This window comes from Equus caballus, chromosome X (genome assembly GCF_041296265.1).
Source record: "Equus caballus isolate H_3958 breed thoroughbred chromosome X, TB-T2T, whole genome shotgun sequence".
In the NCBI taxonomy this organism is placed as follows: domain Eukaryota; kingdom Metazoa; phylum Chordata; class Mammalia; order Perissodactyla; family Equidae; genus Equus; species Equus caballus.
Window position 1 is genome coordinate 34,541,914 of NC_091715.1, and position 26,552 is coordinate 34,568,465.

General features: G+C 37.0%; 2 protein-coding genes across 27 annotated transcripts in view; one reads left to right on the plus strand and one right to left on the minus strand.

Annotated features, from left to right (window-relative positions):
• CASK (calcium/calmodulin dependent serine protein kinase) overlaps window positions 1-26,552 on the minus strand; it is a 374,427-nt gene that overhangs the window by 130,796 nt on the left and 217,079 nt on the right. For all 23 annotated transcript variants that reach the window (XM_070258206.1, XM_014728817.3, XM_001489920.7 and 20 more), the window contains exons 6-7: window positions 8,827-8,929; window positions 2,907-3,082 (exon numbers count right to left, since the gene is read on the minus strand). In XM_070258206.1, coding sequence (XP_070114307.1) covers window positions 2,907-3,082; window positions 8,827-8,929 — 279 coding nt within the window. The remainder of the gene's footprint in view (window positions 1-2,906; window positions 3,083-8,826; window positions 8,930-26,552) is intronic.
• Window positions 18,613-25,758, plus strand: GPR34 (G protein-coupled receptor 34). 4 transcript variants are annotated; one of them, XM_070258207.1, is made up of 5 exons: window positions 18,655-18,743; window positions 18,861-18,958; window positions 19,650-19,742; window positions 20,406-20,493; window positions 24,008-25,758. In XM_070258207.1, exon 5 carries the CDS (start codon window positions 24,086-24,088, stop codon window positions 25,220-25,222), a length of 1,137 nt encoding a protein of 378 aa, XP_070114308.1. In that variant the 5' UTR covers window positions 18,655-18,743; window positions 18,861-18,958; window positions 19,650-19,742; window positions 20,406-20,493; window positions 24,008-24,085; the 3' UTR covers window positions 25,223-25,758. The 4 variants fall into 4 exon arrangements, with proteins under 4 accessions (XP_001489813.4, XP_014584304.1, XP_070114308.1 ...); XM_001489763.6 differs by lacking the exon at window positions 18,861-18,958 and having other exon boundaries at window positions 18,613-18,743; XM_014728819.3 differs by lacking the exon at window positions 20,406-20,493 and having other exon boundaries at window positions 18,658-18,743.

Below are 26,552 nucleotides of genomic sequence, written 5' to 3' on the forward strand. Positions count from 1 at the left end.
AGACTCCTGCTGTGTAGATACCAACTGGCTATCCCGAAACAAAGGACATAAGATGACACTGCATCTTTTATACACTTTGGGAAATATATTTTTGTTATTTATAAACATGTTAATTGAAATTAAATGTTAGCACTTAAAAGAAAGCTAGTAAATGAAAATAAAAAGTTAAAATAATTTAAGATCAGTAGCAGTTTATAAACTATGACAATTTAAATTTACACTTAAAATATGTCATCAAAATTTTCTTGAAAATACCCACTGAGATCAAGGAAGTTTGTTAATAGTTCTTTTGTTAAGAACCACCAGGATGATGAAATATTTTTGAGATCTGCTTCAAAATAATCTAGCAGTATGTGGAATATAGATTAAACAAGATTGGCTTTAAGCTGATAAGTATTAAAGCTTGGGGTTCATTATATTATTTTCTCTACTAGTTTTATTTGTTTGAAATTTTCAATAATAAAAAATGTAAAAATAGGGGCCTGCCCAGTGGTGTAGTGGTTAAGTTTGTGCAGCCCGCTTCGGTGGCCTGGGGTTCGCAGGTTCAGATCCTGGGCATGGACCTACGTACTGCTTATCAAGCCAGGCTGTGGCAGGTGTCCCACATATAAAATAGAGGAAGATAGGCACAGATGTTAGCTCAGGGTCAATCTTCCTCAGCAAAAAGAAGAAGACTGATGGTGGATGTTAGCTCAGGGTTAATCTTCCTCACCAAAAAAAAAAAAAAAAAAAAAGTGTAAAAATAAACGCTGACACCATCAAAGCACAGTATATTTGGGGGAAAAAAAAGGCCCACTAGGTTCATCATTGATGGCAGAAATGGATCTATACACTTCAAACTAAGCTGCCAAAAACCTGGAGTGTTTGTAAGGAAAGCCACGAATATAAGAGAAGTGGGGTTAGCCAAGTAAAAGAGCAAATAAGTTATTAACCTCAAACGCCAGTTACAGAAATTATGATATAGCTGCCACCATCCATCTGACTGACTTTAATACTAAGAATATGGAATTTTAAAATAATTTAATTTTGGACACATGCTCTATCCAAGTTTCTTACAAAGAAACAAAAATAACTATTCAATGCTTTAAAAATAGACAAAATAAAATACCAGAAGCTGTTGGAATGAAGCACATTGCCTTGGAAACCAGAAAGTTAGCAACTGAACAAACACAAAGGAATAATTCTATTAACAAATGCTTATAACTCAAAAAGGCAGGTGGGAGATTTTATTATCTGGTACCTACGTCATAAGTCACTGTGAGGATGAAAGGAGTTAACATAAGACCTTAGAACAGTTTCTGGCACACAGTAGGTGCCATGGACGAATTAGCTCTCATTATTGCTAGTATTATTATTACGCTGATGCATTACGAATTGTGTTTCTTTTCATATGTTAGTATCTGTAACTTCACTTGGCAAAATTCAACCAGAAAGCTATGACCATGCATTCCTGATAGCCACTCACAATTTCCAGGGATTGGAGGCGGGTGATTACTTACAAGCGGTTTCCTGAAACTTTTAGTCACCCTGAAAGGACTGATTTTATTCCCCAGTGGCCAACTGACTCTAAGAGAAACAGAAAAATCTATACTTAAAACATCTTTCTCTGTTAACAAAGTTTTGGCATATATCTTAACCTAAATAAAATAAAAGAGCAACCTGTATGCCTTTACAAGCTGATGGCGCACAAGGCTGAAGGGGAAAAGAAGGATAAACCATTCTCAGCTTCTCACCTCCACAAGTTTCATTTACGGCTTAAAAGGCTAAGGCAGCAATTCTGAAACTACAATACCTTTCATTTCTTTTTCTTTATATTTTTTCAAGTCCCATATAAAATTGTAACATTATTGAGGAATTGAAAAGAAAACTTCAGGGGCTTCACAGTTTTGAAGTCATATAAACCTGTGTTTGGTTTTATGTTGCCAGGCATGGCTGAAAATGAAACAGTGATTCTACTGAATAGAAAGTACAGAGTTCAGGAATAATGGGAGGAAAAGGAACTTCTCCAACATAAGCAGCCCTGATCTGATATCCAGTCAAACACTCCCCCATGCTTCCCACACACAGCATCCTAGTCTGTCAGCCACTCATGGTGGTACAAGGCAAAAAAGTCTAAGAGCTGGGGTAGTGAGACCAACCGTAAGCTTATTTATTTCCAAGAATTACTTAGGTCTTTTTGGTATGGCCATTACAATGTCAGTAATGACTTTTTAATTTTTCAGTAATGAAAGTAATAATGTACTAATCACCAGTCTGAGAATAGTGCATGCAGTTTCCAATCCATAGTAACCAAAGAAGAATATGAATGTTTAAGTCACAGCAAAATGGCTCCAAATTACATTAGGAAATGCAGTTGTGATACTGGCATTTCAGTTTATCCTGGAAAGTAAATGGCAAATTTTTCAGCTGTGCTGGCTGACTACATAAAATGCAATAAACATACGTGATAAAGCAAAATAAATAAAGGCTAATAGACAATAAATCTTTAAATCATCTGACAAAGAATTACTACAATTACCTGGATAAAATTTCCATTTTAACTTTACAAATTAAGCAAAAAGCTTTAAAAATAAAGGCTTTTTCTCAAATTACACAAAGAAGAGCCAAATAACTTTATTTTCTAGCTTAGCCTGAATAAATGGGTTCGGTCACCAGATAGCAACGGTTGTTTTAAAGTAAGTCTCCTCTCTGCCACCTAGATGACAGTTCAGCTGACAGCAACTCAGAAATTTACCTGAGGCCTATGTTGCCTGGCAAGGCTAGTGGATCAATGACGCGAACAAGCACTTTTCTCTGACTGGGTAACTATGTGACAGTCAATAAGCAATCCAAAGACAGACAGTAACTTCAAAACACATTTTTCAGAACAATTTAATCTCAATGGAAAAATAAAATATTCATATTACCTTATATTTTCCTTTAATAATGCCTTCAAACAATCTTTCCTTGGTTCCATAAAAAGGCAAACAACCACTTAGCAGGATAAAAAGGATGACACCGCAACCCCAGACATCTACAGGTTTTCCATAAGGCTCTCTTTTGACAACTTCTGGGGCCATAAAATGAGGTGTTCCAACACGTCCTACATTTAAAACAACAATAACAAAATTAAGGAAAAATGTTTACATAAAATGGGCTTTTATTCCCATTTGAAAACTTCATCATAGAACTATAACAGTCTGAACAAAAAGTTTAACAATAGAAAAATTCTTTTACCCCCTCTCCCCTCTTTCATAAAATCAAGTTCACAGAAGGAAAAAAATTGTTTATCTAATCACCTGTTGAAAACAGAGCCCAGGAGAGCTACTCAGTCTTTTCACACTGGTCCTATTTATTGAATTCAGCAGGGTACATGGTAAGTATATACCTATTTTTTGCTTCATGAAGAAGTTGTTTAAATTTTCTAAGTTTCACATGTTTGAAAATCGCTAACAATATAGAGCAGAGGCAGGTGGAAGAGTCAGCAGGCAGAGTCTGCAGCTGCCCAGGAAAGAATCAGCAGTCTGCCCGGGGCAGGGCAGGGAGGGCAGGGAAGGGGGCAGGAGTGAGAAAAAAATCTGTGGAGAAAAAGATTACTTTTGACTGCCAAATGGAAATTCTCAAATTAAACCTAATGCTGAGAACTTTGATTTGGAATTTGAATCTGAAATCCTGTTCAACTGATTTTAGGAGTTGACTATAGCAATTAACAATGGTTAGTAATATTTTGTTATAATAGGATCTTTTAAGCTTCCTCCTAATGTTAACATTTGAAGAGAATGAGAGCAAATGTATGACATAAACCAAAGCAAAATCATGAAGCTCCTCCCATTCAACTCTCCGTGACCTCCATCTTCTTTAAAGTTTCCTTTTCCCCTCTCTATCAAAACCAGCTTTCAGGAAGGAATCTGACAGCAGCTGTCTGCACACTAGTAGCCATCTTTAACTCAGTATCCCACACGAAGTCTTTTCTTCTACTGTAGAATGAAAGACTTGTACAGTGTAGGGAAGTTATTGTGGGAGGAGGCACTGCCCACCAGGCTCCCTCCTTTTCTCCTCTCTCTCATCATATGCAGCCCAAGATAACTTTAACTTTGAACACTGCACAATACTTATCTAGAGCTTAGAACTGTGGTTCAGAACTAAAAAAGACCTTAGCGATATTCTCATCGTGCTAGAGAGAATGTACCATAAAGTCCTGTCAAACTTGGTGGGGATGGAGAAGGAAAAAGCAGCACTGTGTACTGGGGATGTTCCTTTGTGCAGATCATTACGGTTCCCCTCCTTCCTCCATAATAGAAGAGTTTAAGTTCAGGGTTCAGAGAGTGAAAAAACTTTCATTTAAAATGTATAGTAGATCAATGAAAATTCTGTACTGGTTAGAAGGAAATATTTTTATTGCCATATTGCCCCATTTTGCTTCCTCAAGTAACATAAAGAAGCTGAAGTGATGAGAGCTAAACCTCCTAATTCATTAACAGCCTGGACGGGTGGGGCCATTGAAGAATTCACCTTGTTCTGATGGACAGGAGTTGGCACGAGTAGGGAAAAGCAGGGCAAGAGATCAGGGTACCTGCTGACAGTCTGGATGACTCTGAAACTCAATTTGACTCCTACCACTGCCCACACAAGTGCCAAACTACTCAAAATGGGGCCTCACTTTGGGAACAGTCAGAGCCACCATGGCCAGTCTCAGCCATCCTGAGGATTCTCCCCATTTACCTGGATTGAAGACTAGCCTGTTCTGGAGAATTAGTGTTCATCCTTGAGAAAGATGCATGTCTTTTGGTTCAATAATTTTCTCACAGATGATGGGGGGAAGACCATGGTAGAAAGACTATATAGGAATGATCTTTTTACTTCATGCAGATCAGTATAACGTGAACGAACTGGAGTCAACCTTTAACATACACCAACCTCCCCAAACTCCCTGCTTGTGATCACTCGACTTTTCCTTCTTGGTTTTTTCCACTTGGTTTTTTTCCACTTGGTTTTTGTGACTTTGACAACAAAATTCTAAGAACAGGAAGTCAATTACCAAACCAAATTAAATCTAACTGTATATGACATACTTTAGATACACATTTAAATACTTAAATGTTAGATTTTTTTGATAATATAATAAAAGCTCATTATCTAGAACCTCAGGGAAGGAATTGTTCTGAATAGCTACATATTCAATACTTCAGGACTTGAATCTTTATTGCACCCAAACCTTCTTACTTTAACAATTTTGGATGGCTACCTTTCTACAATTTCCTGACTTCTTTGACACAAGATGCTACACATAATTTAACCTTTTCTTGATGACTCAAAATTGTCATTGTGGATACTGGTTAAAGAACTATGCTTTCGAACAGGAAACACTCTCAGGAACTTCAGAGGTACACAAGGGGTGATTTCTTCGGTATTAAAAGGCTGCCGTGCTTTCCAAGTTTTGGTATCTGCTCAACACATTTTTTCTGTCAGGTTTTCATTTCTTTTCTCTCACTACACTTACTCCAGGTTTGGCTTCTCCTAATTTGTTGCATAAAATCTGCTATTAACCGGAAATGAATTATCAACCAGATTCTTTCATTTAATAACAATTTCCTAAGTGCCTGCTAGGTTCTAGACACCATGGTCGGTGCTGTGGGCACAGAGGAGGATAAGCCATGGTCCCCCTTGCCCTCACAAAGCTCAGTCTTTGATACGATTACAAATGCCTGCATCAAATGCTACATGGAGGTATGCAGCCCAGACCGTTACAGTAATGTGGAAGAGGAGGAACAAGGCTACCTAACTTGGGAAGGTGAAGATCAGCCTGCTTTTAAGAGGAGATGATTGTTAGCTCAGCCTTTAAGAACAGTAAGAGTTAACCAGATACATAAAATGACAAAAGGCATTCTAACCAGAGGGAACAGCAGGTGCAAGGTATGAAGGATCATGAATCCATAAAACTTTATAAAAAATGGGAGCATGTCAGCCTCAGAGAGTGTGTCTTTAGACGCTCACTTGAGAGGACCATGAAAGAGTATAAGGGCATCAAATGTCTTGCTGCTATTATAATTATTTTTTAGGTTCCTAGGTATCTTCTAGGTAAGTGAGTTTTCCAGCTGAGTTTCAAATAGGGGAAGTGTAAATGTATGTAAATGGTTTTTACTATATGGAACACATAAAGGAAAGAATTCCTTTCTATTTGGAGGACTGAGTGATCAAAGATTCTGACAGGAAAATAGCTTTCTGTTAAAGATTAGCAAATGAGTTGATAAATATTAGTAAAATTTTCAAAAGTATCTTAAACAAACAGGAAGCTTTTTATAAGAGAAATCACTTATCCCTTATCTACATACATTATACTTTTAAAGACATTGTAATACTTGAAGTAGTTATTTCAAGACTGCAAGGAAGGGTATGTTAAGAAATGATAACATTTTGACCATCACAAAATATTTTAATTCTTGAAGCACTGAGAAAAATAAATTTTGCATAACTGACACACTGTGTGTTCAAATTCAGCTTTAAAAATATACAGTGTAGGGGAAAAGTTCATGGACTTTAGGAAAATAGATTAACAGGTAGAAAATGTCCAGGTAAATCTAATGAATCTGTTTTTCCCCCTCAATCAAGAAGCACAGTAAAATATGAGACCCGAGCCATGCTGAATACTAACAGGACGCAGATCCAGATCAAGGGAAACAAAGTCATTATATACTGTCAGTAGATAACACAACACAAGTTTGTTTCATTTCATCCCATCAACCTTGGGGATATAATCATCAGATATTATGTGTGATAATTGTGTAGTCTCAACACAGGGGTGGATCTGTACAAATATCGAATTTGAGAGAGTTAAATAGCAACACTTGTTTAAAAACAACAATTTAGGATTTGTAGTTGATTGCAAGATTATTATGAGCCAGCAGTGTTATGTGGTTGTCCAAAAAGCAAATGCAATTGAGAGCCTGAGAGAAATGTAAGACCCACAGCAAAAGAAGCAATAGCCCCAAGCTCCTGTGCACTCAACTGTACCTGTAGTTGTGCTCAGTTTTGGCTCCGTTCTTTGTGCATAGTGAGGAGATTCTGAACCAGTTTATATAAGGAATGGCTACATTAACCTAGACAAGTTAATTTGGTTAAGACTTAGGGGAACATGACACCTGTCTTCAAACCTGAATGGCTATCAGGTGAAAGGATTAAAACTGTTTAGTGTGGCTTCAAATGTCAGAATTAGGACCACTGGGTGGAAGTTACAGGAAAATAGATTTCTGTTCAATGCAAGGATGAATGTTTCAATACCTAACGATCTTTCTGAAAATGCAATGAACTGTCCTGGGACATAGTGAATTCTTTGCCATCTGAGGAATTAAACTAGAGATCAACCTTTTTCTGGGAATTTTATGACAGAATTCAATCATTAATTACAAGACTGGAGAAGTTAAGGCCCCTTCAAATCTGAAGATTCAATGATTCTACAATTAAACCATGTGTTACTATCTGTCCCTATGGTTAATCTTCTAGTTACAGATGAAAAGTGTTTGAATTAGGAAAAAAATCAGTTTTTAAAACTCTACTCAACTTGCAGTTTCTAATATTATTGGAAATGATTAGCTGGAAGAGAATGTAAAACTAGAAGAAAATCTAAACATAATTTAATTTTTAGGGGGCAATGTGGTGAAACAACTGTTTAAAGAAAACAACTGACTCATGGCTCACTTTTCAGAGATGGTCTATGTTAGGAATTTAAAACTACGGACCAAGAACAGTTTAGTGGATACCAGGGGAAAGGTGGGGTGGGGGGTGGGCACAAAGGGTGAAGTGGTGCACCTACAACATGACTGACAAACATTAATGTACAATTGAAATTTCACAAGATTGTAACCTATCAATAACTCAATAAAAAAAAAAAAAGAAGATGGTCTATGTTAGTACTACCGCTTTGACGTTTAGTAACAGTGAATCAAAATAAATGAAATATCCTGTGTAACAGATTATTTTGATATCTATCATTTGTCTGGAATTTGAATTTAATGTAAGCATTCTTGAAAGTTGACAGCTTTAAAAAGGTTATGTTGATATTTTTCATATTTTTCCTCTTTGTGAAGGCTGCCGGTATTTGGAGATGGAAAATAGGAGGCAATGATGAGAAGATTGATAGTTTGTAGAATGGAGAACTAAATAATTTGCAAAACTAAGGAACAGAACTAAAAACAGAGCAGCATTCTGAGCCATTGAAAGGAATAAATAAAAAAACAAATACTTGAATCTGTAACTGGCATCCACCTCTGTACGCTGGTGAAGAAAGTTTCTATTTTAACTTTTCTTCTTCTTTCTGGCACGGGAACTTTCTAATTATGTTCTGCTTTGGATAAGAATAAAATCAGTCTGCATTCACATCTGCTTGCTCTTCCCAAATACTCAGATTGAGGGCTTGAGCAGGACTCTTTCACAAATGGAAAGAGAAAAACAGCATGGAATTAAAAATTAGCCATAGATGTAAACCTGAAAGTGGTTAATCCACACATTTTAGATTTGACTTCGATTGGCCAGTTCAACTTTAAAAGTTACTTTGCCCCAAATATCATCTTCTTCCAACACTGTTTTAATCTCTGCGTGTAGGGTCTCTTCTCTGTTAAGCGCTGGGGATACAAAGAATAAAAAGACAGAGTCTCTTCTTAAGGGACTAAAATTCTAGTCATGACTACAGAGTTATTAAATTCAAAAATATATGATGGGACTTTTTTGAGGCAGTTAGGTGGGGTGGAATGGAGTATGAAACCCTGAGGATGTGCTAATATTTAATTTGAAAGTTTTACACCAGCCTGAAAGTGACCAAGTTTTGAAGGAAATTTTTAAAAGTATTCTTACCTCCAGCTACCAGTCCAGACTCCCCTAACTGAATAGCTACCCCAAAGCCCCCAAGTTTAACAGGTGCTGAGTTTTCCTTTGAGGCGAGGAGAACACAGTGGGGCTGAAAAGACAGACAAACAACAAACAAACCGAAGATAAAGATTAATTGAAGATAAACAATTCAATTTACACAAATGGAATAACATCATCATATAGTAATATATAAAAGCTCCTGGAATTATTTTGGATGCTTAAATTATTGGTCCTAATCTTACTTCTGGCTGATTTCTCCAAAGACTTACCTGTTTTATCCAATATCTTTCAGGAATTATTTTTTTCAAAGATTAGGGTATGGTGCTAAGAATCAGAAAGCACGGATGCTCAACTAAGACAGATATATTTTCTGCATTTTCATGCAATATTCTCTTCCTTTGAGTGACAGTCTACATTTACTTAAGGAAAAATACATTTTCCACCTCCTGACAAAATGTTTCTTGAAACCTCTGATTTTACCTATAGGACCACTATATCTTGGCCCTTAGGGGATGCTGATGGTCTTCTCCTTGTCCACCCTCCCACCATCCTCTTTCTGTTCTTTATTCATTCCACCCTCAAGTAAGAAGAGTCAGATTGAATGACTTTAATTGAGCCTTGCTCCTAGGGAATCCAATGCCCTTCTCCCGCAGGTCTTTTCTCTGGACTTGCCCTTTTTCTCTGTGGGAGTGGGACATGAGAAAGGAGAAGGAGACAACTTGGCTGGCCTTTGGTCCAGGGCAAAGACATCCTCTACAAGGAGTGGCTGCTTGATCAGGGCTCCCTAAGAATCATATGCTTTGTGGTCACAATGGGAGTTTCTTTGTAGGACCTTGTCCTTTCCATCTATCTTTTTCTGCGACCTTGTTGGGACTGGTGTCAGGAAGGGATTTAATTGTGAGGACCTTTCATCTCTGTTCAAATACTATGCTCCCCAATATGACTGATGTTACACATGACCTGCTCTTAAAATACGGGTTAGTGAAAAAGGCAAGCCTCTTCGGGCATAGAAGACAAAAGTACTTTTTATTCTCTCCTATACTTGCTCATTCATAAAATGACACAGTTTTAGTTCAGGTTTAGCCTACGTGATAGTGGACATGAAAAAACCTGTGCAATAAAACTCTGAGCTGGGGCCGGCCCGGTGGCGCAGCGGTTAAGTTCGCACGTTCTGCTTCTCGGCGGCCCGGGGTTCGCCCGTTCGGACCACAGGTGCGGGCATGGCACCGCTTGGCACACCATGCTGTGGTAGGCGTCCCACATAGAAAGTAGAGGAAGATGGGCACGGATGTTAGCTCAGGGCCAGTCTTCCTCAGCAAAAAGAGGAGGGTTGGCAGTAGTTAGGGCTCATCTTCCTCAAAAAACAAAAACCAAAACAAACAAACAAAAGGAGTAAAACTCTGAGCTGGTACACCCAGAGAGATGTTTGATGATGATACACAAAAGTGGGAGAGATCTTTACTCTGCCCAATGAAAGCATCAGGGTTCTACTTCGGAAGTTACTCTTTTTGTCCAAAGATGTTTAAAGACTTTTACAATAGAGTCTAGCACAAAGAAAGATGAGCCCTCAAATATAGATGTGCGTATGAGTGTGTGAGTGAGAGAAAGAGAGGAGAGGATAAGCAAGTGTAAATGAATGGTGAGCAAACTGCAGCAAGACACAAAGGAGCCAGAAGGGTCATGAGAAAACAAGCAAACCTCTACAGAAACCAACCGATAAAGACTGCTCTCAGTCAGAACTTTCAGTTGGTTCAAATGGAGACCGATGGCAACAGACATCATGAAGAAAGCAATAGCCCTAGCAAGATTCTAGCATGTGGCACAGCAAATGAACAAGCCTAGAAACGGATGGGCATGATGCAGAAGAAGAAAATACAAACTAGACCCAGACAGCGTCTTCTGGCCCTGGTTTTCGTCACCTTCTTAGGAAGGAGAAGTGGAAGCTTAAAGCAGAATCCCAAAGAATACCCTTTAATAGTTTGCTGACTATATTTATGCTTAAGTTAATGTTACACTGAGATTTATGCAATTCTTATTAGAGTGTGGATTCGGTCATTCTCCACAAATCCTTAAGTGAGACAAATCATAAAATTGGAACTTAAAATAGAAAATAAACAAAGAAACCAATACAAACAAATGAATATAAGACCAGATAGTGTTAAGTGCTATGAGGTAAAATTAAGCTGGTAAGGAGGTCTTACAGGTTTGGAGACTAGGGAGCTTAGTTAGTAAGGGGGGCAATCAGAGAAGGCCTCTCTAATAGTGTAATATCTGAACACAGACCAGAGTGAAGCGGCAGTGTGGGCCATGTGGAAGCAAGTTCCAGGTGGGGAGGATAGTAAGTACAAAGGCCCAGAGGCACGAGGAGGGTTCGTGTGTTTGGAGAAGCGTAAGGAAGCCAGCAAGGGGGAAAGGAAAGAGCAAGGGGGAAGAGTGGTGGGAAATGCGATCCAGATGATCAAAGGTCCTAACATTCAGGGCCTTGGAAGCCATGGTCAGAACTCCCAGTGATAAAGCCCATAAGCTGAGTGAGATGGGAAACCACTGGAAAGTTTTGAGCAGGGGAGCATTATGATCAGTTTTAGGTTTTGAAAGCATCACTTGGGCTGTTGTCTGGGGAAGAGATTGCAAGGGCACAAGAGTGGAAGAAAGGAGACCAGGTAGGAGGCTCCTGCAGTTGTCAAGAGTTGATGGTTGGCAAGTTGGCAAGAGAAGATGGTGATCTGGATTAGTCTAGAGTGAGATGGTGAGAAGTGGCCAAATTCAGGATACATTCTGAAGGTAAAGCTGACAGGAACTGCTGCTGGATATAGGGTGTGAGAAAAAGAGCTAAGTCAAGTATGACAACTAGGCTTTTGTTCTGGGCAACTGAGTGAAAATGAAGATGCCATTTACTGAAATTAGGAACACAGGGAGAGGAGTTTACAAGAGGGATCAAGAATTCGGTTTCATACAGATTGAGATCTTATAAGACAGGACAGAGAAGGCTAGGATTAGAGATACAAATTTGGGATCAACAGCATATAGATAGTATTTACAACCAAGATAATGAATGAAATCCCTTAGGGAGTGACTGCTGATAAAGAGAAGAGGTTGTGGAGGACTGAGACCTGGTGCCGGTCAGGAAGATGAGAACGGCCTACAGCAAAGGAAACAGAATGCTGAGACAGTGAAGCACGAGGAAAATCAGAGGGGTTTGGTGTCCTGAAATGCTACTGAGAGGTCATTTAAGATGAGAACTGAGAACTGACTATTAGATTTGGCAACCTGGAAGTCACTGGTGACCTCGATAAGAGGGGTTTTGGTGTTATGATAGAGACAAGAATCCCCATTGGACCAGGTTTAAGAAAGAATGGAAAGAGATGATGTAGAGATAGTAAAGTCAGGTATCTTTCAAAACTTTACTGTACTAGGAATAGAGAAATGGGATGTAGCTAGAAGAGAACGTGAAGCCAAAGAAGTTTCTTTTCACTTTTTAATATTTACAATTGGAGAAAGTAGATTAATAAAACTCCATGTACCTGTCACCCAGCTTTAACAATTACTGACATTCTGCCATTCTTGCTTCATCTATCCCCAATCATTTATTACTTTTTTTTGCTGAAGTATTTTAAAACAAATCATATCTTTCATCTGTTAATAGTTCAGTATTTCTAAGATGACTTAAAAAATAACCGTAATATTATCACATCCAATAAAATTAACAATAATTCTTTAATATCATTAATATCAATCCATATTCAATTTTTCTTGGCTGTCTCAAAAATGTCTTCTTATAGTTGGTTAGTCCAAAACGATATTCAAGGTCCATACACTGCATTTGATGGTTGTCTCTCTTAAGTCTCTCTTGCTCTATAACATACCCCCCTGGAACCTTTTTAAAAAATGTTCATGCCATTGATTTGTTAAGATACTAGGTAATTTCCCCTGTGGAAGCCCTTGCAGTCTGAATTTGACTAATGGTACCTACGTGGTATCATTTAATATGTTCCTTAATCTCCTATATTTCCTCTAAATTGGTAGTTAGATCTAGAAGCTTGATTAGATTCACATTCAATTTTAGTTTTCTTGCAATAATACTTCATGAGTGGTGTATCTACTATAATACATCAGGAAGAACATAATGCTTGGTTGTTCTAATTTTAGTGACAGGATTGATCCGTGGGTTCAGGTGTTGTCTGCCTTGATCCATCATCATAAAGTTCTCTATCAACTTATCATTCAATGATTTTAGCAGCCATTGATGCCTAGCTTCAAAATTAGGGGTTCCAAAATGGAGGTTTTCCCTAATACTTTGTTATGAAAACTATCAAACAAAGAGAAAACTGAAAAAATTCTATAGTAAATGGCCATATATTTATCACATAGATTCCACAGTTAACATTTTGCTATATTCCCTTTATCAAATATCTACCTATTCATCCTTCTATCCAACCATCAATCTATCTTTTCACACTTTAGCACACATATCATAGAGTTTAATATTTGTTTAAAATTATGTTTAAGGTAAAATTTACATACTGTGAAATGCACACATCCTAAGAGTACCGTTAGAGAGTTTCAAGAACTTGCATATATCTGTGTAACCAAAATCCCTATCAAGGCATTATCATCATCCCAGAAACCTTCCTCATCCCATTCCCATTCAACCTCTGCTGCCATGCCCCCAGTGCAAACCCCTATTCTGATATTTTTTTCACCACAAATTTGTTTTGCCTGTACTAGGACTTCATATACATGAAGCCATGTGGCATGTACCCTTTTATGTAAGGCTTCTCTCAGTCAGTATGTTTCTGAGATTCATCCATTTGGTTGTGATCAGTAGTTCATTTTTTATTGCTGAGTAAGTATTCCATTGTATGAATATACCACAGTTTCTCCATTCTCCTATTGATGGACATTTGGGCTGTTTCTAGTTTTTGGATATAATGAATAAAGCTGCTATGAACTATTTCCAGAATAACAAGTTGATTTCTGGGCAACCTCCAAAGGTGACCAATGAAGGGTTTTTTTTGGTATTATTAATTTATAGATTTTTTTATATTTGGCATGTTTTAATCAATTACACCCATTATTCCTTCTGATGTTCAAATTGTCGCATTTTTGGCAGTGGGCGCCCCTTTAAGTCAGATCTAATGTCCTTTTGTAAGACTCTAGGAGTCTGATAACTTCCTTGCTCTCAGATACAAGAAGATGTTCGAGCCTTATCTTGTTCATTTCTTGCCGTAAATCTAAAACCAGCCATTTCTTCAGTCTCATTTCTGTTTATTGGAAGAAGGTATTTAAATCTACAACAGGGTATTAGGTATATTATTACTACTCGGTTATCACTGCTTTGACTTTTCAGTGGACAGAGCTGGAAAATATATGTTTTTTAGAAGGAGAAAAATAAATCACCAATTCATACTGATGCTTCTTCCTACTTAATTATAGGGTTTTTACTTTACTTCTTGATTTTGTCACGTAATGTTGGTACTTAATGACATTAAAATAATTACTCATTTGCTTTATCCTTTAGTATATATTGGTATAAAAGTTTCAAAATAACAATACCTACATTACCATTAACAACAAAATCACTATATGCTGTTTAGGATTTCTTTGTGGGTTTTTTTGTCCTTAGGATGTATTCTACCAGGGATATCCAGTCAAAATACTGCTCTACTATCGAATAAAGTAAGAAATCATGAGTCTGTGCTGATATAAATAAATAAGTGAATGGGGAGAAGGAAAGGCTTTTCTTTAAGTAGAAAATCAATTAATAAATGCAGAAGAAATTCTGGCATTAGAAAATCACCATTTGGCAGTTAACATCATAATAAATGATTCAGGTAAGAACCATCAAAGGGTGCTAACTAGTGGGTGAAAGTTTGAAGAGTGACAAGATATTTATACAATCTCAAAGTAGCTCCTCACAGGATATTTATTAGTTACAAAAGGTAAAATAGTAATTTTACAGAGGAGAAACCTGGCAGACAGTACTAGCAAAGTTACCACTGCTAGTAATGGGACTGATAGCCTGTGCTTCCTTCACTGAGAAGAACTCAGCAACACTGCTGTGGTATTCCTGCCAAAGGACACAACTGGATGTAATCATGAGGAAACATCAGACAAACTCAAACTGAGGGGCATTTTAGAAAGTAACGGGTCCATCTTTTTCAAATACTGTTTCAGATTAAAGGGTTTAAAGGAGACTGAAGAGGTTTAACAGCTAAAATGCAACACATGACCTTGTTTTTATTTTTGCTATAAAGGATATTATTAGGACAATTGATAAAATTAGAATGTCTGTAGATTACATAATAGTATTCTTTCATATAAATTCCCTGATTTTGATAATTTTACTGTGGCTATTAAGAGAATTCCTTATTTTTAGGAAATATATAGACAGAAAGAGATAAGATAAGAATGAGAGAAGAAGAAGGATAAAACAAATGTAGAAAAATGTTAACATATACGGAATCTGAGTGGAAGGTGTCTGGAATTCTTTGTACTACTCTTGTAACTTTTCTGTAAGTCTAAAATTATGTTAAAAAAACCCACTTAAAAGAATCCTCCTTGTGGTTATGCTATCAATTTGTTACACAGTGAGGTCAATTTGTTTTAATTAGATTTTGACATAATTTGATGTTTTAATTATATAAATCAGGGGCCAGCCTGGTGGCATAGTGGTTAAGTTTGTGCGCTCTGCTTTGGCGGCCTAGGATTCACTGGTTCAGATCCTGGGCATGGACCTACACAGTGCTCATCAAGCCACGTTGTGGTGGCATCCCACATAGAAGAACCAGAGTGACCTACAACTAGGATATACAACTATGTACTGGGGCTCTGGGGAGAAAAAAAAGAGGAAGATTGGCAACAGATGTTAGTTCAGGGCCAATCTTCCTAAAAAAAATTATATAAATCATGTACACAACAGCTACAAAGTCAAAACTGTAAACAAATACCATTCAGAGAGGTCTAGCTTTTGGCTCCTGTCCTCAATCCCAATCTCTCCCTCCTCACTGGTAACTGTTTGTATTAGCTTTTGGATTATCCCTCCATTGTTTTGGTTTCTTATTTTGAAAATAAGAAAATACAGATAAATATTCAAAATTTTCACATAGCAATGTGTCTGATAGATGACTCCATAGCAGTACCTAGAGATTTTCAGGGAAGTTTTGTGTTTTGTTTTGTTTTGTTTTTTAAAGAGAGACATTTGTGTGCTGACGGGAAAGATGCCGTAGAGAGGAAAACCAACCCCAGGAGAGGGGATGGGGTGTAATGCCCAAGTCAGGAGGGGAGTTGTCCCTAGAGAGAGCAAAAAAGGCAGCCTACAGGGGCACCTGTAGATGCAGGCAGATGTGGATGTAGAAAGATGAGGAAGTTCTCTTTTGAGCGCTTCTATTTTCTATTTACTTTGAAATAAAAAGTGATCATCAGGCAGGAATAGAGAAGGAAAGGGGGTTGTTGGCAGTTTGAGAAGAGCAAAAGTGTGAAAAAGTATTTTCAAAGAATAGGAGAAAGAATTGACTAAGGCAGTGGTTTTCAAACTTTAGCATCAGAATCACACAGATTTACTGGCTTCTACCCCCAGAGTTTCTGATCCACATGGTCTGGGATGAGGTCAAGAGTGTGCACTTCTAACAAGTTCCTGAGTGACGTTGATGCTACTGGTCTGGGAGCCATGCTTTGAGAACTACCAGACTAAGGAAATATAGCAGGACTGCTGGCAGCATAGGGGCCACTTGAGGTTTGTGATCAAGAATCTGAAGTGAGACCAATCAGCACGATTGTGTGTCTGTACCCAGCAGTGCTCATTTTAGCCAGCATGGGCCTGGAGTAGGTAGTGGGCTGAATTCAACCAGAGTTGAATTTAGATAAAGAGAGAATGGTGATATTAGTAATAGATGGCACCAAACAAGCATATCCATTTATTTCTTCTTTTTGTACTTCTGTCTTTACATAAATAGAAAGTTAAGATACCACCAAAGGAAGAAGCGGAAGGAGATATACAGGAATGAGCTAAGAACATAGAGACAGAAAGTAGAAAGTTCAGCAAGAACAGGAAAAAGCTCATATAAAGAAAGAACTAGAAAAAGATTATATTCAAATCTGGTCACAGTAGGGCCACCAGGGAACTGAAGATTAAAACATATTTAGTATTTTGAAAAGGGATGACAGGTGTGGAAAAATAGCTAGCATAATACAAAAAATGATTGTATTATATTTTATGAAATAGAATGCTAATAAACATCTATTTAGTCATTAAAAAATCCTGACAGGATCTCAAAAAGATATTTACACACTCATGTTTATTACAGCGTTATTCACAATAGCCAAGAGGTGGAAGCAACCCAAATGTCCACTGACAGATGAATGGATAAAGAAAATGTGTTATATACATACAATGGAATATTAAGCAGCCTTAAAAAGAAGGAAATCCTGTCACATGCTACAACATAGGTGAACCTGCAGGATATTACGCTAAACAAAATAAGCCAGTCATAAAAGGACTCCACTCAAATGAATTATCTAAAGTAGTCAAAATCATAGAAAGTAGAAAGGAGGTTGCCAAGGGCAGGGGGTGGGGCAGGGGAATTAGTGTTTAGTGGGTATAGAGTTTCCATTCTGCAAGATCAAAAAGTTCCAGAGATCTGTTGCATAACAATATAAATATACTTAACACTACTGAACCATGCATTTAAAAATTGTTATGATGGTAAATTTAATGTTATGTGTTTTTTAGCGCACACACACACACAAAATTCCTACCGGACTAATAAAGTAATCATAGCAGACCAATACAGTAATTATCTTCCTTCTCAGAAGTTCTTGGGGGAAGTAAGAGCTACCACATATTTTTATCCTAGCAATTTAAAAACATTCTGTCCCATGTATCATATTTATAACAAACTAAGAGCTCTGGAGAATATGAGTTCAGAAGAGTGTATGTACCTGGAAATAATTCAAATGTTAGATACAGCCCAATGAATATTATTTAGCAGGAAGTAAAGAAAGCTGCAGGGCAACAATTATGGGGAGGATAAAAATTTTTCTTCATTTCAAACAACAACAAAAAGGGAAATGACACTAAACTGCAGGGCCAGTGGTTACATGGACGGACAGATAGTAAATACTGGAGTAGGCGCAAATCAAAAACTGCAGAATTCCTTCATTATTTTCCTTAAAATATAGAAGATATTTCAATTAACTTGGGAGAGTTTATCATAGTGATAATAAGGGGAGAAGACCTTCACAAATCTTATCTGGTCCTAAAATTATAAGATTGTTTTAGAAAATAAATCCAAGATCTTAAAGTAATACATGAAAATACACTAAAATAATGTACAGATCAAGTAATACTTTAAAAAATTAAAGAAAAAATAATTCATAACTTATGTTAGTATAATTCAATACAGAAGTGCCATTTTACGTGAATAACTTAATTTCTAAAACAAATCCAGAAAGAAACAAATTCAATGCTTGTGCTTTAAAAGTCCACATACCATACAATGCATCATTTCCTGGGAAAAACAGAAAATACATATTTCTTCTTAGAATTTATGACACTTCTTTATTTTGGAGCAGAAGGGAAAAGTTTCCACAATTGTCAAGGTGGAAAGTATTCATATAAAAGATATAAATAATTTCCTTAAAGTTAAATGTTGATTGAACTTAAAGATAAAGTTGTTGCATAGTGGTGGGGCTTTTCACTATTTTCAGACGGATTCTGAGAGTTGTCATATTGAAAAAAGAAAGAAAAGGGAAAAAAATTCTATTACCACATGCAAAAAAAAAAAGAGACAACCCCAACCAATTGCACCACGACCGGATGGAGGAGCTCAGCTGACACACCAAGACAGTCTGTGTCCTAGGGAAGCTTGGGGTTCAGCTCCTTTTACTTCAAGAGAACCTGAACTGTGAGTATTCTTTGATTTCCACTACATAAATAGTCCTTTAATTTTAATTAAAATTTGATTATCTGAATATTAAAAGTGAAACCTGCTTCGTGGTGACTAGCAACAGTTTGCTTTCAGAACCCTGAGTAAACTGCTTGAATGATACCTCCGCCTTGACTTGAGTCAAATTGACGCTGTGTCTTCTTAGTTACTTGAAGTACTCTAGGACACTGGAGGTATTTAAGCATATACTATCAATATTATCACATATTTATACTGTATTTTGCATATTGCCATAAAGACTTGCAGACATACTTGAATCAATTAAAAGTTATTTTCATATGCAACAGTTTATTACCAATGTATTATAAATGATCTACAATATTAACTTTGTTAAGTTATGCTGTCTCCCTATTTTCAAAGATAGTATTTTCTTCTTTATTATATTATTACTATTTTATGGTAATTACCAGACTAATTAAACTTTAAGTTTGGTGTTTCAGAAGTAAATAAGGTGAATATTAGATAAAAGAAAAAGCAAAATACACTTTAGTTAATTCAAGTAAAATTTTAAAAAATGGTTTTTTTTACAGATTAGTGGTTACCAAAGGAGAAGGGGGTGGGGGAAAGGTGAAAGGGGTAAAGGGGCATATATGTACGGTGATGGATAAAAACTAGACCATTGGTGGTGAGCACGATGGAGTCTATACAGAAATTGATATATAACAATGTACACCTGAAATTTACACAATGTTATAAGCCAATATGGCCTCAATAAAATAATTTAAAAAATAAAAAGGTTATGAAAAAAAATTCACACAAAAAGATAGTTTTTTTAGACACAGTTAAATTTATAACAGAACCTAATGTACTACTGATAATATTATTTCCCAAGTAACATGTTTTCAATTTTCATTCTGTATGCAGCAATTAACACAATTTTTGAAGCATAGCCTGAATGATTCAGTCATTGTCAAGTCAAACTACAAACAGTGAAAGGTTGCTATCATTGCCAAATAGGTACGTATTTTAACATAGCAATGTGATATTTTCGTAAACATACCCCAAACTGCATTTAAAAAGCTTTTGCTCACTGGAGGCCACAGTGGAATCTGTTTGGTCCTGCCCTCTAGTACAGAAGCTTCTACATGAGCCAGTTGAAAAATATCAATAAGGGTAGAGTGGTGGTGGATACAATGCAGCACTAACACAGGGTTGCAAACTTCAAGATTTGCCAAGTAATAACATTAAAAAACCATTTACCATCTACTATCAGAAACCCATTGTGACCACTTCAATATAGCACACGAGTTACAGGTAACGTCCACTGGGAAATTAGTCCACTATGTGAATGCAGTGGTTTGTTTCTTGTCTTCACTAGCCATTCTTAACAAATCAAATAAGCAGTTTTTAAAACATCAATAAATGGCCTTAAGAACAGTGGGTGATTGACACATTGCAAAGGAGGCCAAAAATCAGCCATAAATTTAAAACAGAATCTAATCTGTTAATTTGTCCATAAATGACTGGTCACTAGCCATCTAATTCATGGTTCTAAAAGATGGCTACTATTAAACAAATGCATTGCTTTTGCCTTATTATCTTTAAGCTTAGAAATAAAACAAAACCAGAAAGGTTTCTTGGTGATCTCATCCAACCATTATTTATTTATTTTATTTGCAGATTAAAGCTGAGGCAAATGGTTTCAGGAAATGTGCTTTGTGCTAACAGCTTTCTAGAAACATCTTGATTATGACTATCAGGGCTAGAAGTAAGTTTGAAAAGATATGCTCTGGGGGATGTGTTGAACATTCTGATAAATGATTTGTGATTCTGTAAACTCCAGACTTAGTTAATTAGAATTATGGACATAGAAAACAAAAAAAAGATTAATATGTTTTCCAAAGAAGTGAAGCTAGATGGCATAATCTCTTCTTAAAATTGCTAATATGGAGAATGTTAAAGGAATTGTGTCAAAATACTGCTGACAGAACTCATCGTTAATAAAGAAAATGCTGATCATATGTGACTAGAAGCGGGGAGGTTTGGTGAAAAGGACCATGTGCTCTAAACAATAGACAGATCTGAGTCTCAACTTGGGTACTGCCACTTAAGGGCTATGTGGTCATGGGTAAAGATCAAAACCTCTTGATCTCTCATTACCTCTTTTGAAATACCTACTTCACACAACTGTTATAAGGATTATGCAAATGAAATAATATAAATGTGCTTAACACACCACCTGGTACACAGCAAATGCTAAATAAGTATCAGTTAATGGTTTAGCCATCTAGCTCAAGGGTTCAATTCTGACTGCACATTAGAATCCCCTGAGGAGCTTTTAAAGGCAACCATTGCCTGGGGCCCATTCCAGACCAATTAAATCAGAAGATCTGGGGATTGAGCCAGGCACTGATAGCTTGAAAAAGATCTCTAGGGGATTCTAATATGCAGTCAGGATTGAGAGCCACTGAGTCTCTTCTACAAAGTACCCAGTTGGTGGTACGAAATCTCTGGTGGTAAGACCCTTATTGCCTCCCAAGATAGACTGTTTCATTCTAAAAAAGCATTTCCTTAAAAGAAGGCAACATCTGTCTCTGCCATTTCTACTCACTGGTCCTTGTTCTGCTTTCTGAAGATACATATCACAAGGTGAAATCCTTTTCTCCATGGCCTAGTGAAGCGTTCATATCTTCAGGGTAAAGTGCCTATTTCCTTCAAATTGCTCCTATGACACAATTTGGGCTTTTCTCCCCATTTGCTCTCTGGCCTTTTCTAAGTGTGCTGCGAGGATGAAACACTGTATTACAGGTGCAGTCCTACCAGCTTGGGATCGAACCAGATTAGTAGTAACAATCTCCATTTAAGACACTCCATATCTACGAATTCAGCCAAAGAATGGCTTAGTTTTTGTTGCAGCTGCATCACACTACTGATACAGCACCCGCAGTCAACTGCAATTGCATTTCTGTCAATGTAGCTACAGCCCTTCCTGTACTTGAATGGTGGATTATAACATCCACTTGTAGAACTTTACATACTTTTCTACTAAATTCTCTCTTTCATTCCACAATATTTATTGTGCTAAGCACTTGGTACACAGAGGCAAACAAAACAGTCTTGGTTCCTAACCCTAACGGAGTTTAAAATATAGCACAGGGGAAGAAAAAAACCAACTACTTACAGATGAGTTTTTAAAATCATTTCAGCTATCCCAGCTTTCAAAAAAATCACATCACTTGTCACGCCTCAGGCTCCCTTTCATCAGTGGCTATGAGATGTTTCTACCTGAGCCTCTGTGAGTTCTCTAGGTAAGCACACAACACAGGTCCCTCTACAGTGCCCTTTTCCTCTTCCTGGTGATCTAGATTACATTATTGCTGCATTTTTTGGCAGCCTGCCATTCTTCCTAGATTGCCCTTTTAGAATTTCAGATCACCAGAAACATTCCTGTAAGTTTCTATAAACTCTGTGAAATCTGTCTTCCTGCAGTTGAGACACACGACAGACTACACTCCGCGCTGCTGCCTCCTTCCTTCCACTGTCCTGAACTCTGGAGACAGGCTTCCACCAGTGATTACATAACTTCCTCTTCACCAGCCAGTTCCTCTTCCCTGGAATCAACTTTTCCCCTTTACAAAATTTTAAAATCAGAATTTTAACTTCTACCAAAATAGTTTCTTTTTGATCAAACTATAGGTAGAGTTTTAAGAAAGGCTAAGTTCTTCCACGTTTTTCTCTGTGTATAATGTCAGATCAGGAGATTAATTATTGTAATTCAAATCCACTTTACATTGTAGCATTCAGAGCTTGAATGTACACTCCTGCAAAAAATGTTTACCAAGGGTAGGGTCTCTCTTGTTCACCTTTGTTTTTCAACCAGCACTTAGCCAGGTGTGAAATATTTACTAAAATGAGATGAATCAAAAGGTGTTTTTTTAAAAAAACTTTTTATTGAGGTAACATTGGTTATAACATTAACCAATTTCAGGTACACATCATTATATTTCGATTTCTGTGTAGACTAAAAAGGTGTTTTTTTAAAAGCTAACTTTCATTAAGCACTTGCTATGTGCCAGGGTAAAATTCTTCACATGCACTTTTCATTTCTACAAACATGAAGACTTAGAAAAGATTAAGTTGTTTGCCCAAGGTCACAGAGTTAGTTAGGCCTGATTTTGATAACCTTGCTCTGCATGTCTTTATGTTATACCTGCTGAGGCTGCTGTAGAGAAACAGGCAGTCACTCTAAGAAAGGAATGTGATGAGACCTCCTGGAATCCCCTCCTCACGTCTTCTAGCTCTTTATCACGGCCTCTCAGACTGAGCTTTTCATAGCAGTCAATGCCCGGGAAAGGGCCAATAACAAGGAGTATTGCTAACATTCTCTGCTGCCACAAACAAGTAGAATTCACACACTATCTCTTATAAGGTTCTAGCAAGTCTCAAATTACCGAACGCAAGGCATATTTAAACTGCAGTTAGCTACTTTCAAACTCTTGGATCGCACATCCTGTTTCCCATCGATACTATGACTCTGGGCTCTATGCTTCCAGGTCAGGAGACTGAGCAGACTCGGCTTTGTCTGGCTCCTTTGCTCTCCAGTGCAGCGCTACAAGAGTCGGCCTAATGAGGCAGGCGGGGGCTGTGTGCTCTCTTGGTCTGTTATGTTAATTGCACGCCTCTATAGGCAAATGATTTTAATACCCTCAACTTGGTCTTTGGTTGAAAAGAAAGAAATTTAGGACCTTTTCCTCTGTTCCCACCACGGAATGAGACTGCCACAGGTTATCTGTCACATGCCATGTGGCAATATGCATCAAAATAAACGAATGCCATATTATGAGGGAAGGGGTCAAGGCAGGAAGCTGTGGGCCCACAGCTCACTCGTGGCTAGAACTGCCTTTAGGGAAATTGATGCTCACCTTCGAAAAATATGGGCTGTCATTTCACCTCCATCTCTATTCCCATAACAACTTCCCTAAGAAAAGACGATCTCATAGTTCAGTTGTTTATTTTAATATAATAAATGAAACAAACCTTGAACATTTACCACAGCCACAGGAAAGGTTGGAACAGGACATTCCATAAGATTCTACTATATTTGCTGCTTGTTTTGTGAAACCAAAACGCTGCCACATATATAGTGTAGATACCCAAATGGTCCAAAGTAGGATAAAACTAAAGTTTCTCACGATATCTGAAAACAAATCATTACTTACGCTTTGAGTTAAAGTAGCTGTTATTAAATAGCAAATAACTCAATGTTTGGCATTCTGTCGCAGGAAAAAATCTGAAGACGTAAAAGCTACACACAAGGAACATGTCATTTAGCCTCTTCACTATTTGATCCCTACAGAAGAATGAGAAGTCACACTGTAACAATGGCGACCACTTCAGTCAGCAGCTGGCCTTGCTCCTCCCAGGGAGTGCACTTCATTACTAATCACAGCAGCCAAGTGCCACGCAACTCCTCAGGAGCATCAAATTCTACTGCCTGTCTCATGGACGAAAAATTACTCTCTAGTGTGTTAACAACATTCTACTCTGTTATTTTCATCGTGGGACTGGTTGGAAACATAATTGCCCTCTATGTATTTCTGGGTATCCACCGTAAAAGAAATTCTATTCAGATTTACCTACTTAATGTAGCCATTGCAGACCTCTTACTTATCTTCTGCCTCCCTTTCCGAATAATGTATCACCTTAACCAAAACAAGTGGACGCTGGGTGTGGTTCTTTGCAAGGTTGTGGGAACACTATTTTATATGAACATGTACATTAGCATTATTTTGCTTGGATTCATCAGTTTGGATCGCTACATAAAAATTAATCGGTCTATACAACAACGGAAGGCAATAACAACCAAACAGAGTATTTATGTTTGCTGCATAGTATGGACAGTTGCGCTTGCTGGATTTTTAACTATGATTATTTTAACCCTTAAGAAAGGAGGTCATAATTCCACAATGTGTTTCCATTATAGAGATAAGCATAATGCAAAAGGAGAAGCAATTTTTAACTACGTTCTTGTGGTAATGTTCTGGCTAATTTTCCTACTAATAATCCTTTCATATATTAAGATCGGCAAGAATCTATTGAGGATTTCTAAAAGGAGGTCAAAATTTCCTAATTCTGGTAAATATGCTACTACAGCCCGAAATTCCTTTATTGTACTAATCATTTTTACCGTGTGTTTTGTTCCCTATCATGCCTTCCGATTTGTCTACATTTCCTCACAGCTAAATGTGTCGTCTTGCTATTGGAAGGAAATTGTTCACAAAACCAATGAGATCATGCTGGTTTTCTCATCTTTCAATAGCTGCTTAGATCCAGTCATGTATTTCCTGATGTCCAGTAATATCCGCAAAATAATGTGCCAGCTTCTTTCTAGACGATTTCAAGGGGAAGCGAGCAGGAGTGAAAGCACTTCAGAATTTAAACCAGGATACTCCCTGCATGATACATCTGCTGCAGCTAAAATTCAGGCTACTTCTTAAAGCACTTGAGGTAAACATATTAAAAAGAATGATAAAATACAGCCTCTTAATTCCTTGAAGAACTAAAAATTATGAAACAAAGCTCTAGCATTTATAAAGCTCAGATCTTCTTAAAGCTCTTTTCTTATGTCATATTTCTTTTGCTTAACTGTAAAATATTTCAAGTGAAAGAAAAGCTTACACTCATCACTAGATTTTAAATCTGTATGTAAAATCTTTTCAAAATATATTGTTAGGCTAACAAACTTCACATAGATTATAAAGTTAAGTGAAATTTATGGCTTTAACAACAGAATAATTAAAGATGTCACAGTTTCTCAAATCACTAGTTATTCAAAATCAAGTTCTTCAAAATCAAGAATACTAATTTAAAGTGTGTTTAAAAGTAAGTTAAATGATTCAAGGACAACTTAAAATGTCAGAAAATATATGTTCATTGTCATTTAAAAGCGCCTGTATGATTTGCCACTGTATTCATTTATGCCTAAACCTCTATAACAGATGAAATGATAATAAAATTCTAATAAAAAATGAAATCATCCATTATCTATCACTGCTTAGATAAAATGGAAAGAATTTAAATACTGTACAGTAAAATCAAACAGATGAGCTAAGAACTCAAAAGCCTGGCAACAGTACTTAAAACTGCACCTTATTTAAAACAGATTTATAAAAGAATGATTCTGCCCTCTCGCACCACACTTTGATAGAGTGAAATGGAAGACGCGCACACTGCAATCCAGCAAGTCCACTACTAGGTATACAGTTTACAGAACCACTCAAACACGCATGCAAGAAAACATATGCAGTGATGCTCAGTGAACTACTGCTCATAATACTAAACGAGTGGAAACAACCTGAGTGAGTGTGTACTAGCAAAGGAATGGAGAAATCAACTGTGGCTCATTCACAAAATGGAGCACTGCACAGCACTTCAATGAAATGAACTACACCTGCATGCACCAACATGGAGAATTCTCAAAAACAATGTTGAATAAAAAACGACAACAGAAAAGCTGCAAAAGGATATGTAGCATATAAAATCATTCATGTAAAATACAAAACCACATAAAACAATACCATATTCTTTATGGATCTATACACATACAATAAAAATGCAAAACATGTATACTAATATACACAGCATATACGCCAACTTAAAGTTAATGGTCACATCTGGAGAGATTTGAAGCAAACATGGCAAAATAGTAATGTCTGTTAAACCTGTATGAATATTTTTGGTTTATTTTTGAGTGTTTGAAATATTTCACAACCAAAGAAAACCTGCAGATTAGAATTAAAAGGAACAAATTCTGAACTTAAAGTTAAT